The 20,064-nt window shown below is 41.4% G+C and overlaps 1 protein-coding gene across 2 annotated transcripts; it reads left to right on the forward strand.

The window, feature by feature from the left end:
• Positions 1–1,296: 1,296 nt before the first annotated feature.
• slc16a2 (solute carrier family 16 member 2) lies at positions 1,297–20,030 on the forward strand. Of its 2 annotated transcripts, XM_053879419.1 has the most exons (8): positions 1,297–1,441; positions 1,716–2,196; positions 9,747–9,891; positions 10,014–10,503; positions 11,715–11,858; positions 13,428–13,656; positions 15,097–15,371; positions 16,392–20,030. In XM_053879419.1, exons 2-7 carry the CDS (start codon positions 1,779–1,781, stop codon positions 15,345–15,347), a joined length of 1,677 nt encoding a protein of 558 aa, XP_053735394.1. In that variant the 5' UTR covers positions 1,297–1,441; positions 1,716–1,778; the 3' UTR covers positions 15,348–15,371; positions 16,392–20,030. The 2 variants fall into 2 exon arrangements, with proteins under 2 accessions (XP_053735394.1, XP_053735393.1); XM_053879418.1 differs by having other exon boundaries at positions 1,313–2,196.
• Positions 20,031–20,064: the final 34 nt, after the last annotated feature.

Here is a 20,064-nt window from a genome sequence, read left to right on the forward strand (position 1 = left end):
GATGGAGCACACATCCAGTACATAGTGATCGTGACTCAAATCTTTCTTGAGGACCTCACAGTACAGAAGGAAGATGCGGAACCCTGAATGAATCCCAAGTCATGATTGCAACTGAAATGTGAAACCTACTCGTTTTTTTTTTTTAGTCATTTTTAGGATCTATAATGCCAATATGTCCCATCTCAGACAAAAGGCGTCAGTCGCCTTGTCTTTTTACATTTGTAAGGATCTTTTATGAAAACATTTGTGATTCTTGTCTATTACTACTATTTTCACGCGCAGCCAGTGAAAAACATGCTGTATATATAAATTGTTACTAAAAATATATTCAGTCAAGTAAATAAAATAAACCTATTCCAACATGACCTTAAGCACAAGTACTAGTGACAGATTAGGAGCTTCATCTGTAATCCACGCATAATGATCAGTGGTACACTTATACACCATAAAATTCCTTTCACATCAAGTCATCACGCTCCCACTGCCAACCCTGCCATTATGTTTTTAATTGGGTCATATGATTCTGAATGAATGACTCTATTCAAACCATGTTTTCGCATGCCATATGACATATGATGCAGATTAATGTACACATTTTAATTTGAGGTCAAACCCCCACTGCCTGACATGACGGCGCTAATGAAAGATTGGATTGAACATTGTTTTTTATTTTTATTATTAATTCATAAACGTAACTCTCCAGTTGTTAATTTGAACTTGTGAGTGAGAACTCTAAGAAGTACTTACGGGTCTGCAAAAGGTGCGTCCATTCAAACGATCCTTGACAAGTAAAACCAATAACTGAGATGAGAATTGAAAGCGAAATGAATATGACTAAAATAATATGTTCAGAAACAGTCATTTTACAGAACAAAGCCTTACAAAAAAGTATCAACATTGATCCCCTAAATTGTGAGACACAAAGGAAGTTTCTTGTCACGTCTTGGTATTGAAAGAAAAAGAAGTAAAAACTCAAATGAAACAGATTTTGTTCGCAAACAAAGATATGCTGGTATATTATGGGAATTATGGCGACTCATCGACATGACCACAGTGTTTACATAGCTTTAGCTTCTCTAGTTGCGTTACGTTTAAGTGGCAGCGCGGTCGCTACTGCGTGGTACGAGGTTCTTCCAGTTCGAAGACCATAGTGAAGCTTCGGGTATTTCCGCGTTCCCGAGTAAACACGAATCTCAATGCCCGCCCACATCCCCTGTATGTCCTGCTATTGGCTGCACTCGGCCAACCGCCATCATGCCAAGGCGGGATCTATTGAATGACAACCGGAGCTCTGTTGACAGACACTGCACGGTCCAGACATGCTTCACAGCCCTCGCAGGCCTACCTGGCACCACTCACGCCGTGCGTGGAAGTCTCATAAAAGTCGGCCTTGCGTGAGCTTAACCAACGGAGAAGCTGCTGCTTGTGTTCGCGCGTGGAGGTAGGACGCTGTGTCGAGGCGGAGCGAGGGCTTTTTCACGCTGGTGACTCGCATTTGGCACCGTGTGAGAGGGAAGGCAGGAAAAGTAAATAGCCGGTGTTTTCTCTCTGTTTGTCGGTTAACAACAAACGAGTGGGCGGTGTTAGGGGTTTTCGAGGGATTTACTGCGACACTTTAAACGGCTGTCAGCGGTCATTCGCTGAAGTTGTCGCACGGGCTCTCTGAGTTTTGACAGACAGCCAATCACATCTGATATTCAAATCTCTTATGTCAGTGACCCACATCTCACGCATGTGAGCCGAGAGCAAGCAGCGACCTCATCACAACAATAGACAGCATGGGCATCCACGAGACAGACGGCCAGTCGTCCGGCACCAGCGGCGGGGCAGAGCAGCAGCTGGCCGGGCGGATGGAGCAGGCTGATGATGTCAGAGAGCCGGAGCCGGCCGAGGTGGCGAATCGGGCGGGCGACGGCGACTGTAGAATCGCGCACGAGGACAGTACAGCACAGCTGATCGTAGGCGGCTGCAAACCGCCCATCTCCACCGCCTCGCAGCCCGAAGCGGGGCTCCACACCGGCCCCGGTGGCGGCAGCTTCGTCCCACCAGAGGGAGGCTTCGGCTGGCTGGTGGTTTTAGCGGCAACCTGGTGCAACGGCTCGATCTTCGGGATCCAAAACTCTTTCGGCATCCTGCACACCATGCTGGTGAAGGAACACGCCGATCCTGACGACAAGACGTCACAGTTCAAAGTGGGTGAGTAGACGTAGTTTAGTCCTGGGGAAGTGCTGAAAACACTAGATTTCAAAACGGATGAAACACTCAAAACAAAATATGCCTATTTATATAATATATGTGAACAGTGAGACCAGTGGAGTTAATGAGGTTGCATGTTCTTCTCCACCATGTTCTCTTTGGTGCACCTTTGCATCAGCTGAAGAACAGCTAATGCAAAGAACTGAAGTACTTTTTAAAACTTTCCCTTGTCTCTATAAACTTACGAGTGACGTGCTGATGCGAAAACAGTTTTTTGATCCATGGAATTTTAAATAAATGTTTGGTAAAACATGTTCGTAGTGTTATTTAAATTGACACCCTTACAAAAAGCCGTGATTATATTCTAAATAAATTTCACAGATATAATGTTCAGAGAGTGTTAAGAGTATCATGAATTATAGATGCCCACCAACATGCTTGCAGTTTCCATCTTAAACTGCATTAACTAGTCTGTTTTGTCTGCATGCCCAATGGTACCCCAGAGAGGATAATATACATTTAAATTGCTCCTTCATGTTTGGGTGTGTACTGCTGATATGAAAGGGGAATACGTTAATATAAATTAAAACGTTTTTCATTGGCCATACGGAGTGCTTTAGCCTAGATCCTCTTTCAACTGGTGCTTAGCTTGGGGTTCAAATCTGGTTCAAGTGTGAAATCAAGCTAGGTTCAAACCGACTTGATCTAGAATCAGGATCATTAATGTAAGGAATCCTCAGAGCTTCTTCTGTAAATTGAAATGAATTTCTGCTCACATGCAAATGATATCTCTTGTTGTCGTTTGTGATGTTGTACAAATTTCACATAGGGGGTCAAAACCTGTCCTCTTGTGGGTTGCTCATACTTCAACTGTACTGAATAATCAAACCGCTGCACTTTGCCATCATACCTTTGCTCTCGTAGACTGAGGTTGAAGGGTTGACTCTTTGCCAATCACAACAACCGTTCAGAGACCTCCAACAGTATCTGTCATGACAATCTGGAGCGCCACACAGCCCAGTCCAGCAATGAATGAGCATTTTAAATCTTAAATCTTTTATTGAAACTTTTAAATATGTCAAATTACATTCTTGTTATTGTCCCCTCAAACTATTTTATTTAAAACCAAGCAGTGATTCCTAAATGCTGTCCTGAAAAATCAATCCACCATATCCAGAGATTCTGCCTCTCAGTTTCTACAGCAGGTCCTGATAAATTTTCTGGATGACCACACAGTTGCTGTTAAATGTATTCTTAGGTTGTCCTTATCTTGATCTTTGTGTGATGTTTGTGAAGATGTAATCCATACTGTCCACTTGAGTAACGCCTGATTAGATGGGAATGGACTGTAATGAATACTCTGGACCGCTGTTAATACTGGTGATCCAGGAACATCTATTGTTCTGTGCTAACAAAAGACATCTGAAAACGGCTGTCAGCTGCCACTTGTGAATAGCTGCATTTTTCCTTATTTATTTTGACAGAATGTCCAGCACTTTATCATGAAGCAAAGCAACTGTCCTTTTATGCTTGATGTAAGTAAGTAATGGGATCGCTTCAGACTTTAATGGAATTTAATGCTTTTAAACTGTGCAGCGATGCGGGTGGGGATTTTTTTCCACTCTTGATCCACAGTCTCAGACAAAAGCTGTGATCTGGGAGGGGATTATGTTAAGACTGTTTCTTGGAACATATTCAACTTTTCACTGCCGGTGTAACAACACAAGTGGAAATCAATAACCAATATAATCTGGAGTTTTTGAGCTGTTATTTTGTGATATTCTGTATCTGCAATATTTATGAAGGAGCAGTATAAATTCCCTTCATTGTCAAGCAAGAGTCATTGTTTGTAGGGAGAAACAGCAGCTCACCGTGGTATGTTTCCTGTGCGAGGATTTCTTCATCCAGTAAACCTGTGGATTTAGCTCTTGGTTGTACAGCGTTTCAGAATGTGGGCGGATTAAGTCACCGCGCTCATTCTTGCCATTTTAACCCCAGATTGTGGATAAATCATAAGAAAGCAGAGGGTGGTATTAGCTGTGCAACAATAACTGCTCTTGTACAGAGGCCCACCGAGATATTTGAGGGTGTAATAATCATTTCAAATTCTATATAACAAAAAGGTGGTAATAATAATTGCGTTTATTGAAATTTATTATGTGTAAATAGAAGATTATGGTGTTAAAATTGAGAATGAGAACAGATTCAAAGACTCAATGTTGTTGAATTTGTGTATTTAGTGCATAATTCACAGGGTTTTTCCTTGCATTATTGTAAAAATGGCAATGTTAGTGTGTCTATTCAACACTCCTCTGCTGTGAAGTTTGAGAACTGCTGTCAAACAGGAAGTCCGGACTCAGGGGAAAAGCACTGCAGCAATAGTTCTTAATTTTTTATGAATGCAATATTATTTCACTAACAGAGCGAAGGAGAGGGATGCCACCAGTTTAACCGTTATAGTCTCCACAGTCTCCTTTAAAACTTGGTAGTTTCCAGCATTGTTCACGAAAAATGTGATCTTAAATCCGAGAGGCAGAATGACAGATTTGAAGATACCTGTAACCTGGCTGCCTGGTCTCTGTTACCTAGCCTGAAACCTAATTTTACATTGTTGTTTGTCTGTTTAAAAACGTTTTAAACGTTATACATTATTTAAATATGTTGCTGCCAAAATGGCTGTGGGGCCTTCATGCTAACCTTGGCCTACTGCAAGTTCTGTCGTTCAGTGTGGTGTATTTAAGCTGCGAGTGACCGGCCGCTTGTGTGCTCTGCATAGCTCATTGTACTGCACGTTTGAATTGCACAGCTGTCTCAAGGTACTCACAACCCACCTTCACCCTTGCCTGTCTTTTACTCAATGTGAATGCTATGGAGCATAACCGCCCACGATCACAGTCAAAACCTAATCTTTGCCTCCTTTTTTGCTCACGGTCATGAGGAGTGTGTTTCTGTTGCTAACTGATTAATGCTTTGGCAAATTGCTGCCTTGATCTACCCATTAAACATGTGATTTTAATAAATGAAACGGGGTTAGCATCACATTTGTGGCTCGCCACTGCTCAGCATGAATTTGAATGTCAAGAGTACGTTGAGTAGATGATTTGGTTTGGATTTAAACATGACAGTTAACTGTTTACAATGAAACGTTTATTTCATGTCACATGCTGTTTTCACTCCAACCTGTTTCGCTGTTGTTGTGTTTATGCTGCTCCAGTTTCCCCCAACCTCACCAGGGAGGCTGGCAGTCCCTGTCTGCAACATCAGGCATCACCTAGGCAATTTCCGTAAGGAAACTAATTCACGTTTGAAGCCCATACTTTGTTTTGAAATCTTCCCTAAAAGCTGCTCTACTAGATTCCAGCTGGCTCCAAGTAACTATATAAATTACAGGGAAGTCACAAGTGGTCATCATGTTAGATGGGTGTGGAGCGATAAAAAATATTTTGCAGCCAGTCTGTTGGGGATTTCAGAGCCTCAATGTTCATAAGGGTAAGGATTAATGATAGGAGGAAGTCATTTAGAAAATGTGCCTGAGGTACATATAACTTCCCTCAGGCAGAAGTGCACATGTAGTTATTTATTTATATATCAGTTAAATGTCATGCTATGAATTAATTCTTTATATCAGTTCAGCACATGGTCATCTTTGCAATTTCAACATGTCAGGTGGAAAGAACAGTGTGTGCAAACTCAATCAACAAAATTGAGGCAAAAAACTGCTGCTGAAATTGTAGGTATGTACAGGGTGTGGTTTTGAGTACTGTCCTTTATCTCGCTGTGAGACCCTCCTCATCTTTTGTTGAGCTGTAGTGTGAGATGACAGGGAAACACAAGCCAGGTTTTCTTCTATAAAATGCACTGTAAATGCACTCAGCTGTCAAAAGCGGTTTACGAACCTGTAGTTTTGCTCATCAATCACTTAATGAATAGTTTGTGCTATGTAATACAGCTTCATGAATACCCATGAAAATATGTCATTTGCTGGTCGTCAATGGTCAAACATTTGACCAGAGCAGTGGAGCGCTCGCTCTTTCCTTTTTCCTGTCGCTTTAAATGATCCCACTTCCTTGACTTCCACGCTAGTTTTTCCATTCTAACAAAACCATATCCACTGCTATTGTATTTTTCATCCTCCCCCTGAATAAATACTTTCCTAGCTTCGATTATCCTCCATGAAAAATTGAGAAAATGAAAAAGACAAAGTGGAGCCGTCATGGAAATTCTTCTCACAGAAAAGTTTTTTTTTCTTTTAGTTCAGCGTTGAAGCATATTTTGTTTTATCTGTCTGGTCCTGTCCATTTTTTCCCCCAAATTGCTCTTGAAAATAGTTCTATGAAGTTATTTTGGTGTTCCAGAATTAACGGTTATGCAATGTGATTTAGTGGCTCTAAATTATTGTTAGGTGGGGGTGTGTGATTGTCCCCCGCCTCGTGCAAGAAATGAGGTGAGATGAGGAACTTCTCTACAATAATTAAGTCAACGTATATATATTTCAATCAGGTTTTTCTTTTTAGGTTGATTTGGCTTTCATTATATTTCACAATATAAATAAAATACTTAATTAAATCACATTTTACATCAAAATACAATCGTTTTAGCATGTTTTTTCTTTAACTTCGCCTTGTTTTTTTGTGATTATTTATATTATAAAATTGCTCATCAGTCAGTTACACAACTTTTTTTTTATGTTGATGTCATGCCAAGAGCAACAACAGGGCACCCAAACCAAGAGGGAGGTTGCTTCAACAACCAAGACAACCATTAATAAAACTTGTCATTTCTTGGCACGACAAAAGACGCTGCACCTTGGGAAAGACAACGACCAGATCTGTTTGTCTCCAGAGTGTGAACAGGTCCTATAGACGCTTGCCTCAGCTGTTGTCAGAATGGATCCATCACATATACAGGGAAGCATGTTCCGCTTTCTCAGAGCCTACAGACGCTAACTCACGCTCTCCTTTTGTCCTGAGTCTGCCAGGCTCTGCAATTGTCCCCGCTGAATACGCTGCACTCAGGCTGCTCTGTGTGTTTCTCTGCCAGAACAACAATGAATAGGAAATTGGACGTGGCATTTGCGAGATCACAGAGGAGAGAGTAGGGTGATCAGACATGGCGCCCTGTTTTGGCTCGGCTGATTGTACCTTGTATTCAGTACACTGTGTTCTTGGCTATTTACATAACAACATGACGCGCTCATGGTGCTTTCACCGAGCTGCATGATGGCCATCATCATGCAGTTTGTGATGTGAACATACAACAGAATCTATACGAAAGCAGAGACAGACGTACTGGATGCAATTTGGAGTAATATCTCTGTTTTTCCTCTTTTACCGGCATGTACTTATTGACAGCTGCAGCTTGAAAGGAACATGAAAAATGGATGTTCATGTAGAACTCTTAAACTTTGCTTTGTGTTTCACCTGAGGGTATGTTACAGTTGGATAACATTTGGATATGATTTTTGCACTAACATTTGTGTCTAGCATTTGTACTCAGTCACCCTAATCTTTATTTTTGTGGAAGAAATTTCACACACATATGTGTGAGGTTTATGTGGCCTTTGAGGTTTTAGGTAGTTTTTGCTAGTTTTTCTTTCACACCTTGCTATACTCAAATATACATGTGTCATTAGTCAAATATGACAACTCTCACGTTGATGTTTGTTAAAGCAAAGTAAGCTGAAAACGCCCTAGTTAGAAAAAGTGGTTCACCATATAAGAAGCGGGAGCCTCAGTGCCAGCATCAAAGATGAGGAAATAAGTTGGTTTCCTTTCATCTTTTTAATCCCATAATTGAAAAAAAACTAAACCTGATTTGGTGTGAATTGATGCCGTCAGTCCTTCCACTCTGTCCGTCTTTTTTTTTTTCTTCACATCCTGTAATGTTGCTGATATGTTGCTGTTATGAATCACATAAAATCATGCATAAATGATGATACACTAAGACAAGGAGAATCAACCAAGCGAGCCATAGGATCTCAAAGTGGAAACAAAAGTAGAAGTAAAATTTGGCTTCACTATTGGTCTTCAGTTTAATCTATCTATCCTGCTCCCTTATATTTATAATATGTTGTGGAATAAACAGCATTTCCAGCAACAGGACTGAGAGCGACTGCTTGTTTTCATTAAAAAAACATGATGTATTTTGAGAAATTGCGCAATAAATGATGACATTTAGTCATTGCATGTGACTTACTAAGTGGGCTCCACGTGTTTTTTACTGAGAGAGACCAACATACTGTACAACTAGATATGAGGCAGTGGTATGTGCTGAAGTGGGTTAAGTAGGTCAGCCTCCTCGAAGACTGTATAGTGCAGCGGAGCGTGTTGACATTGGAAGCCCAACAGGTCTTTATGTTATAGTGTAACCTACGGTTTCTACCCGTCTGCTTATTTATATCTTTGTGGTTCAATTCCTTCAGCTGTGTTTTGTCCGTACAATCACAGACTTTTAGGGTTGACGTTAAACCCACCTTTGCTCCGGGAGGCTGGACCCACATTTGTTTTTTTGCACTAGGGGGAACGCAAGGCCTCAGCCTTGTTATGTTTTAACATGAGATGGATGTTTCACGGTAGACTAGTCCTCTACTGATACCTACTTTGATCTTTTTTTAATCATCTTGAAATGTTCCCTTCAGGAACCCAGGGATAGAAATAAATTGGTATGAGATTTTTATTGCGCATATTTATAGCAAAGGTTGCCAACTTCTTCAAATTGTTCGGTTTTGTGCCTTTTTAATTCCTGATTCGTTACTTTCTAGTGTAGCTCCCAAAGAAGTAAAAATCATTTTATTGTCATGCATCATTATCTCCAGGTACATTCACTCTCATAAGCCCAAGATACTGAGTTGTGTTCTTGGATTTTTTTCTTATTAGCTTGATTTTTGTAGAGCATAATGGAGCAAAAAAAAGTTCTAAATCACATTTTCAAGGTTACTTTTTTAGAAATTGTATTAGGTTCTTTCCATAAATGGCAAATGTAGTCCAAGCATTGCCATCCATTCAGTCAGTGGTGTACAGCTATTTTGGGTGACATAAAAACTATACTGTTAAAACTATACTATTTGGTATCTAGGATGAGTGAGCACTGAAAAACTAAAACATCTGGTTTATTCAATATTTATTTACCCTTTGTTCTGTTTCTTTTGTGGTTGTTTTGCCCCTAAATCCCTTGGCTTGGTTTCAGGTGACATTGACAAGCCTCACAGATGTCATCATGTCTGTTTCTTCCCCTTAAAGTTCTCAGTGAAAGACACATTCTGTCTTGATGTGATGGCGACCATCCTGTTTTTGCACATTCCTTGTCCTAGTTAACTGCCAATCCTTCCAAATGACACTTGATGATTGATTTATGATAAAACTTGTCATTTGATTTATCCAAAAACAGGAAAGGTTTTTATATTTAAAACAATTTTAGAGTTCAATTTGAAATTGTTTTTGAGTGAAATTGACCACACAAATAAAAGTAGGCCAAGGTTCTTATATTAAAGCCTCTGCTTTTGGATTTCCATAAGAAGACTTTCCTGACTCCTTCCTCTCTTCGTCTGACAGCCTGGGTTGGAGCCCTGGCCATGGGGATGATCTTCTTCTGCTCACCTGTGGTCAGCATGTTCACTGACCACTTTGGTTGCAGGAAGACGGCGGTCAGCGGTGCAGCTCTTGCATTTGTGGGACTTCTCAGTACATCCTTTGCCAAGTAAGCTGTGTTTAATATTGCTACTATGAAGACTGAATGAGAAAACGTATGCACAACGTCGTAGCTTCTCCGATATGTTACACTTATTTTCCTCTTTGTTCATTTTTCTTTTCCCCCTGCAGCTCTCTCAGTCTTCGCTATTTCACATATGGGATATTATTTGGCTGCGGATCCTCTTTCGCCTTCCAGCCCTCCCTCGTGATCCTCGGTCACTACTTCCGCCGGCGTCTGGGTCTTGCCAATGGAGTGGTGACTGCTGGAGCCAGCCTGTTCTCCGTCGGTCTCCCTATATTGCTCAACAAGGTTGTGGAACCCCTTGGCCTCGCGAGGACCTTCCAGATTCTCAGTCTCTTCATGCTGATTCAAGCAATGCTGGCGCTGACTTTCAAGCCCTTGCTACCTGCTGGAAGAAGAATGGGTCCTCCAGGCATGTCTCAGGGACCTCCTGAATCCCCAACCCAGCCCTCTCAGAGTGGGAGCAGATTCAATAAAGCGTTAGCAGGAGTCAAGAGGTACTTCAACCTACGAGTGTTCCACATCGTTACCTACCGAGTTTGGGCGTTTGGCGTGGCTACAGCAGTTCTGGGTTACTTTGTGCCCTATGTTCATCTGGTGAGTAGGCCTGGTTAATCTTTTCGTACATGTTTGTCTGAGACCAACCCAGTGACACCTTCTTAAAGACCTTTATTTCACCTAGCCAGCAGGTAGAAGAAGCTGTCAAGAGACTTGATCTTGAACAGATAATTTAATTAATTTTTTTATTATGATGAAATTCAGTGAGGGTGAGCAATTGGAAATGTGAAATGAACATTGGTTTTATTTGAAGCTTGTTTAAATAGTCAGTTGTTGACAAAGGAGTGTGGGCAAAAAGCAATGGAAAGAATTGAAGGTGAACGATATCACCCATCAGGTTTTGCTTATCCGCTTAAAGGGCACCAGACAGCCACCTAAGAATTGCACCATAACTTTGCTCCAGGTCCCCTGAGGGAATACTGATGCATTGCCGGACCGGCTAGTTGAACTAGCTCGGAGCACCTCTCTTTGGAGGCATCTGGGACGCATCCTAACTCGATGTTCAAACAACCTCAGTTGCCTCCTCTTAATATGAGGAGGTGCAGAAAGCCCTGGAAGTTCTGTTAGTTACAGTGGCCTATCAACTGTCCGTCTTTCTCACCAGGGTATCTATTACATCATATCAATATAAAATGACAGCTTTAAGTTCCTTATACATGTATGTAAATATATCTATTGCAAAAACTAAATATATATTGATTTAGTGAATTAAAAGTTAAACTAGTGGGGACATTTTCAACTTGGATATAAAGCTACATTCCTAATTTACAGAATGTGTCATCTTTGCTCGGGGAGGGAGCGAGTATTTCCATCCAGATGTCGGATGTTTTAGCTCCGGCCTCCCTCTGTCAGACCTGTTGTTTCAGGCCCAGCCCCAGATGTAAACAAAGCCCCGGCCTTTGTATTGGTTCTGAGCACCTCGGGAAACGTCCCCCGTACTGCCCCACTGTGTACCTTAAACATTCCTAACTTATAGCCATCGATGGATGCAGCAGCCTTCAAAGCAATGCAAATATTTAACAAGAACATTCAGGCAGGGTCCACAAGATGTGCTTTCTTATTTTGGGTCGGATTAAGGAAGACAAAAGGGGGAGTTGAATGTGAGGGCTGCAGGGAGGGGGCTGACCTATAAGTGTTCCTGTCCTGCTGTTGGAAAATACGCCGAGAACGTTTACTTTGAGAACATTCCAGTGTAGTTGGATGTCCGTGGGATATTTCTGCATGTAAAAACAAACTTCTGTGTTTTTCAGGTGAACTTTGTGAAAACGCAGTTTAAAGACACAGAAAAGGAATGGGTGCTTCTTGTTTGTATTGGAGCGTCGTCTGGAGTCGGGCGCCTCACCTTTGGCAAAATTGGTGACCTGGTCTCTGGCCTTAATAAAATTTACATGCAGGTAAAACATTTGAACTTATATTTTGTTCTCAAATTCCCCAACTCTTCTGCTTTTTGCACAGATGCTTAAGTGTTTAAGTGAAGTGCTATGAGTCTATGTAGCAGGCAGAGAACAAGGTGCTGTTCTTATGCCAAAAACTGAACAAAAGCATTTGTTTGTATTGCAAAAACACTATATATATATATATATATATATATATATATATATATATATAAAGATATATATATAAAGATATATATATAAAGATATATATATATATATATATATATATATATATATATATATATAAAGATTTAGAAAAGGGTAATTAAACCTCTCTACTCTAATGCCAATTGAAGATTTTCTCAGAGAAAATTTCTGACATCGTTCCCTTTTGATCTTTGCTATTTACCCTGTGGCTGGCTTGCGTCAGTGCAGCCGACCAAAGTTCTGTTAAAACGGGATTCTGAGGTTAACTCTATTTGATAAGATCAAAGTTTGCGCTGTCTCGTTAATGGTTGAATCCTGATGTGCCCCCCAATGCAACAGACCCAAAAGAAGTCTTTGTGTGGCAAGAAAAATGACTCAGCTGGAGTGTGTTCCGAGCGAGTCGCTCCTGAGGGGAGGGAAACAAGGACAACAGGTCAGGGTAGTTAAGACGCAAGTGAAAATCAGATATGCCGCCGAGCTTGCTTTTAAAATGAACCTGAAATCCCTGCACCTTTAGCTCAGAGAAGAGAAATGCCATTTCCTGTTCTTTTATGAGCTTGGAAAGTTTTTTTTCTTATTGCATTGAGTTGTTAACACTCTGAATCTAATGCATTTAGAGTGACTGTGTACCGCGTGCCATTCAAACTTCTGATCTATTGCAATATTTGCTTTCATTTCCTTCAGGCCTTCCATTATATCCCATAATATCGTTTCCCCTTTATAGATATGATTACAAGGCTTTTAAGAGTGCAGTCATGTGCGCGAGTTTTCCCAAGAGCAGTCAGTTCATTTAAGAACAGCAGGAGGTCGGCTTGTCATGTCTCATGATACACAAATGATTTGCTTCTTCTTGAAGTATGTTCTGTGGACTTGGAACCATCTCCACGTTTCAGTTTAAAAAGTTGCTTATCTACACGTTACCCAGTAATCCTCTTGGAAAAGAAAAGCGTGTCCATTCATTGTTTGTACTAGTGGAAATAGAACATAGTTTAACCAAGTGTCTGTTTTTTTGACATTTTTTATTGAAATTGAATGACAAAAATTGTGGTGGATCTTTTTAGCCAATCACCTTCCAAGCAAAGATGACATCCCATGCTACTCAGTTGTTACCACAAACCTCACATCAGTAGGTTGTAACTACAGACATCTTGTTAATTTTAACACATTTAAGATGTTACTTTAGCAATGTGAACTTCCAATATCTGTCAATAATTGATTTACTTAACGGAAAAGCATAAGAAAAAGCATGTTTATTTGTGTCTGTTTTGAGTTTGTTCCTATTTGAATGTTCACGTCCGTTGGCTGTGAGAGTTGAAAGGAGAGCACCATGAATGAAGAGAAATAAATCAGACAAAAAAACAAAACGTCTCTCTTTTTCAGGTGGCGTCCTTCATCACTCTGGGTGTGATGTCCATCCTGATTCCTCAGTGCTCATTGTTCGAAGGTCTGGTGGTGGTGTGCGTGATCCTCGGACTGTGCGACGGATGCTTCCTCACCATGATGGCCCCCATAGCCTTCGAGCTGGTGGGTCCGATGCAGGCGTCGCAGGCCATCGGCTATCTTCTGGGCCTCATGGCTATTCCTATGACTGCTGGTCCTCCTATAGCTGGTGAGAAATTCTATAGAAATCCATGTGAGCTTGGCCTCCTGGCATGAAGCCCTGAGCCCCTTTCTTCTGTAAGACTCTGCCAAACAAGGAAAGAAAAGTGTTGGGGCGAAGCAGTGTACAGTAAATGTATGGATGAATGACTGGATTGTGTTCTTGAGTGTGTGGGCCTGCAGCCAACTGCTGCTGGTCTCCAGGAATGTGTCTTCAACACCAACAAGAATTTGAAGAATAATGACCTTTTTTCGTTCCCAAAGCCTCTTTTCTAGCTCCTGCTGCTTCCACTTCCATTAATAATTTGAACCTCATACATACAGCAGAACTCTGAGGACTTTGCTTCCATAGGTCATTGAAAGTTGCTCGACCAGTTTATCGTGACTTCACTATAATACATTCATAGTATTTAGGTTGCCTGTCAATATTATCTTCCATGTTTTATCTTTACCGTTTAGTTCAGTCACGTTCCAGACCCAGATCTCACCGAGACCAACTCCCATGTGAGAGTGTCAGCCCCAGCTTCAAGTTTCTCAAATTCAAATTGACTTTTGGCGAGGCTAATGGTACTTGAAGCAATAATATGATTGGCTAGTTCGGGAATGTCTTAATTATTTTTTTATTATTGAGTTATATCATTAAAAAATATATACGTATTAATAAATAATATTCTGTATTAACACACCAAATAGTAATGTGTATATATATATATATATATATATATTTTTTTTTTTTTTTTGGTCACAAAGTACTTTGGGTAAACTTTGGTTTCGTGGGCACAAGGGGAAAAAAATGGTGTTGTGTGTTCACCATGACCTGCTCCAGAGGTATGTTGTTGTGCTCGTGTGGTTCAACAGTCACATGTGGTTTGAATTCAACTCTTGAGTGAAACAAGGTGGTGTGTAAACGGCAGTGTGTTGTTGGCTTGACTAAAAACCTATCACACATACAGTGTGTCCTGCTCTCTGTCTGTCGTGAGGACACGTCCTGAGTTGTGTGCCCTGCAGTGCATTTTATTCAGCTCAACATGCCGGCGGATAAAGTGATCATATGCTTAGAAGACAGAGTAACTTTATTCTATTCATTATTTGTTTCTGAACTATTCAGGTCAAATTCAAACCAAGCGGACAACACACAGTATTCTGAGCACTGCTCTGCTTCACTGACACACAAAGTAGGAATGTACATCAGAGCACACCCCTTCCTCTCGCTCTTGTTTTCCTGGTTCAGCATGGATAAAACATATGGTGCAGCCATATGTTAAACCTGATGACCTCACTTTGCTGCTGTATGTTCAACAGGGCTGCTGTCAACATGTATGCAAACAAATGTAGGTTGGCCCGTGACCAGGTGTGTCGCTGAACGTGACCTCAATTTAAACAAGCCTTTCACTTTGTTGTCCTGCAAGAAAAGTAGAGCTTTAACCCTAATGACTGTCTCCACTCCCAGGTCTCCTCATTGGTTACTGTGGGAACTACACCGTGGCCTTCTCCCTGGCCGGTGTACCCCCCATGGTCGGTGGGATTGTCCTGTTCTTTGTACCGCGGATACACAGCAGACTGCGGCGCGATCCTGCATCTCCAGGAGAGAAGTCAACCACCACACACATGCTGCCCTCCACCCTTCCTGCCGGGGAGACCAAGAGCTGCACTAACGGAGACCTCCTCCCTGGTTACACAGATGTGGAGACGCACATCTAGAACCAACGTGTGGAGGTTATAAAGGTAAGGTGCGGCTCCAGCTGTGTGCCAGTGGTGCATGCAAGCAGGACGTTGTTTACTTTTACTTTTAAGTGACATGTAACCTGATTAAAAAAAAAAATCAAAACACTTTTTTTAATATATATTTGTGCTCAAAACAATGTCGCCGAGGATGATAATACATTCGTGTGAAGTCTTTTCTACAGAATATCATGTTCAGTAGATCAATAGATATGAAAAAATAATAAGACATTAACTTATTTTAATCAATGCCTAAATGAATCATTTGATTTTTTTGAACAAGCAGAAAAATCATGAAACTTTTGTGAAAGAAACACCAAATGAAAATTGATTTTCTATTTAAAAAAAAATCTAATTATTAAGTCAAATTCTGGTTTCATGATGTTGGTGTCTCTCATGAAAACCTGACTGCATCACATTCGTTGTCTTTATTATATCATTTCTTTGCTTGGTCAGCTGCTTCTGACCCGCTTTAAAATATCTGAAATTGCCGACACGAGGGTGAGGATCTAATAAGGTTGACCTTCAGCTGAGCATTAAACATCTAGTGCTCACATTATTTGACATGGTGCTTTAGATCTTTTGTGTTCCTGCCAACTTTAAGGGTGAAGCACAAAAGGCTGATGGATCTTGTGCCAGTAAGGCCTCTGGACTGAAGCCCTGCTGACGTTATGTGACCCTGACAATTGCTTGCTTTCCACTGGCGAAACTTCCGATTTGTTTTGGGTTCTTAGAACCTACTTAACCTACTTAAACCTGCTCTGCGTTCATTTCCTCTGTACTTCCACTTTCCCATCAAACATTGACTTACCCTTTACCTGCACCAATAAAAAAAAAAAATCCTGATTAATATTCTGTGTATTTAATCTCCACGATTGAACACGACGTGGTATCAAGGTTCTTTGGCCCATAAAATGACTCAGTGGGCTGTATTTGGCCCCCGGGCCTCAGGTTTCCTACACCGTCTTTAATAGACCTATAGTTTTTCTTCATTTCTGACCATTGTTCTTCCTTGTTTCTCAGGGATTCAGGCCACCAGCACCTCTCTGCTCCAGTCAGAGCCGCTGCAGGGGGCTGCAGGGATACGACTCGACTTCCTTTTGGCTAATTCTCATTTCCTCACCGTCCTGAACTTCTCCTCAGCCGTGATTTGGGAGAGTTCAAACACTGAGCGGAAAACAAGACTGTGAAAAGGGGGAAGCACAACTCACTGAAGACATTCTTAACTCCTGAGGGGAGTAAAACCAAGAAATATTTAATCCCACTTCATCATTTTATCATAACTGTCTCAAGTCATGGTGAAGACCTTGCTTTGTTGATTCTATAGGAAAGGCGTGTGTCTGTACTGTTAGTGAAGGGATAGTGTTGCTCTCTTGCTTTCTTGCTGTGGGGCCATCTTGCCAAGCTCCGGTGGCTGCAGTGAGTGGCCTCCTCAGTAACACTCACCTCCAATCCACTGTGCCACACTTTTACTATCAGGGTTCCAAGCAGCAGCAGCAGATGTGTGACCAGCCTAGATCACGCTTGTCGTTCCTCTTGCAGAGCTTTGGCTCAGTGACTCAGGAACCACCTGACAGATCCGCGCCGCCTTCACCTTTTCTTTCATTGTAGGTCAATGAAGGTGCTGGACAGGACCAGGGCTCATCTCAACTCAGACCACTTTACTCAACCATGTTTGAAATGTTGCGTTTTTACTGATTTACAGTCTTTTTAGGTCAAATATGCTCTTCATCTTTTTAACTTTTAAGCAGACGCAGTGTTGGCCTCTCATCTCCAAGGTCCCAGATTCAGCTCTGTCTCCAGTTTCCTTCTGAAAACAATGATTCTGCCCAGCTTTTGTTGAGAGTCTCTTCAAGTTAGAGAATGGAGAACTGGAGCTCTTCATTTCAAACTGCCGACCTTAAATGTACCTCAAAACAGAGTGAATCCTGCAGTTTAACAAAGAGATTTCATGGCTCATCTCAAGCTTTCGTACTGTGCTGCCTCTGTCCGGAAACACGGAGCGAGCCCTGCGAAACAAAACCATCATGAGGGATTGTTTGTCATTGTGTGCTCGGTTTGCCCAATGAGAGCCAGTCATTGAGGAAGTAGCTGTTGTGTTTTAATTGCTTCAGCTCCAGGAGCATTTTGAGATTTTACCACCGCAATCCTGTTCCGCCGGAAGAGTCCCACGGTGCTTAGTCATCTCTGGGCCTGAAGCAACCTTGCATTTTTAGTGAAACTGAGTTTCCCACGACTCATCTTCCAGTGTGACTGAGTAGGACCGCGTTTTCCATAGCGTTCAGGAGACCACTGTTATTTCATCGCGCTGCCTTTTTCTACTTTCAAAAGCTGCGGTTCTTTCCTCACCTCATGCCATTGGACAGTTGTGACTCAGACATTACCTCAGTAAGCCAACACAATCCTCATCACCTCGGTTCATCTTGTTTTTATTGTCTGCTGTTTCAGCCTGGTGTTTATTGAAGAATCCAAACCTCATTTATGTCTGTTGGTACCACACGTCGATGTGAGAACTCGCCCTGTTTCATGTTGCACTTGCTCCTGCTTTTTGGTCCACGCCCGTGTTTCCAGTGTCTGTACGTGTCACTGAAGGAAACCCTCTCAACCACACGGACATTTGGACTCACTGTCACTGTGAAATGTATTATATTATAGACTTTTTAAAAACCTTTCTCTTCTTCAGAAGATTCTGGCTAAAACTCTAATTTAACGTTAAAAAAAGTTTTTCTTCCACCTATTTTTTTTTTCATCTGTTCAACAGGTGATAGCGTCCAACCACCCTCCTGTGTTGTATACAGGACGAATGCCAATGTTCTTGTCAAACAGGAGCTTCTCTAGACTGCGTCTCGAAGTTTGACAGATGTTTCAAATATTTGTCCTCTTCTTTACGAGATGGCTACCTATTTATTGATAGAACAAACCCGACATGCAGCCAGGCAACTTCCCAAATCAGGTCATGTGACATGATCTTCCAGGTAGCAGATGACGACGGCTGTATTCGTACTGCTCAAATGACACAAAAGTCATAGCTGAAGAAGTTGTCGTGAACGAACCCGCCTTTCTTACACGGTGCACTTGTCCCAGCGGCTGCGTGTGTGCACATGTGCTGCACAAACACACGCACATCATTATATGTACATAGAGTTTAAACACAGAATATAACACAAGGTTCACTGCAGACTGTCAGTTAAAAGTCTGCAGTGACTCAATCTTAATCTTTAATATTTTGTAGGAGTCTGTTTTGAATCCAGGTCAGAACCACCAGATCTGACTTTTTAACCTGCTGTAAGTCAAATTGAAGACACTTTCAAAACTAATTATGTCGCAGATTGCTTAACCTTTTTTTTTTTGTTGTTGCTGTGATAATCGTGCGGTGCGACAATGTCTGCTGGAGATTTGTGCGTCACTGAGTGCGAAGGACTGAAGGAAGGTGTGTGCGTTTGTGTGTTTGGCTTCAGTCTTCACCACATCTCTGACTTTGTGTCTCCGTGTGTTGACAAAAGGCATTTGTTTGTACCTCGTCCACTGCTTTGTATGAAAACGAGTCGATTCATTTGTTTCTGAAACGTACATCTGCTAACACTACCTTTTAATTCTAGTAGTTTTTATTAAATAATGTTCCTTTTATTGACTGAGCAGAGAAGAGCAGCACAATCTTAATTCACAGCAACTGTCCCGGCATTTATTACATAAAAAAAGTTAGAAAATAGTTTTGAAAGTTCATCTTCTATTGATCGATTGACGGTTAAATTTTGTGTCGAGAAAATAGAGTTGAACGCACATGTTGCCAAGTCAGCCTCCTCCAGAGGGCGCGCTTGGTCCTGAAACCGTGTGAGGTTTCATTGAATCAGCTGTTCAACTCTAAACATTATTGCCACCTGGTGGCCTCTCCGTCTCCAACATCCCCTATCCGCCTCTCCACTCTCCCTAACTTGGTCTCCAGACTTGAACTTTCCCTCTGGTCTTTGCAGAGAGATTTTCACAGCACTAAATTATGGAAATCAGAGGGTTTATTTGAATAAAACAACATTGTATCTCGCACCATGTGTTCCACTCACACTTATTTTTGAAAATCTACAAAATAAAACGACATACATTTCACCACTGTAAAATCAGTGCTCTCATGATGCAGAGTTAAATGCACTGATTTCCGTTCTGCCCTTCTATGTGTTGATGTTTATCTCTTTTTAATGCACAATGACGCTCCATTTAAGTTTACTGATGTTGATTTTATCCACGTGTTGCGAGTATAAAACTTCTTCAAACTTTTTTCATTACATGAACAATTCCAGACCACTTCAAATACCGACTTTTAACCTTGTTTTCCATTCTGGATCTAAGCGTAACGGTATGGTGACACGTGCGCCACCTCCCTGTTTGCCGCGCTTCAGCGTGCGCTCACCTTCCTGCCTGGTCATCGCGCAGTGGCTGGTAATTCAGTCCAAGACTTGACAATGTTCAAACCTCTGTTGCCTCGCTGTCGACCTTCACTTTTAGAAGTGTTTTTGTATTCGTGATTGTACATAACCAGTGACTGGAGACGTCACCAAACATGTCATGTGATGCTGCTAGTTGATCAATTTCTCTTTCATATTCGATTACAAATGTCTTTCTTTTTGCTTAATAAATCATCACAGTACTAACAGTTTGTGTCTTCTTTTCGTTCAGTTTGTTCATTATAAAAACATATGTCAAT

Source organism: Synchiropus splendidus, chromosome 11 (assembly GCF_027744825.2).
Source record: "Synchiropus splendidus isolate RoL2022-P1 chromosome 11, RoL_Sspl_1.0, whole genome shotgun sequence".
In the NCBI taxonomy this organism is placed as follows: Eukaryota; Metazoa; Chordata; class Actinopteri; order Syngnathiformes; family Callionymidae; genus Synchiropus; species Synchiropus splendidus.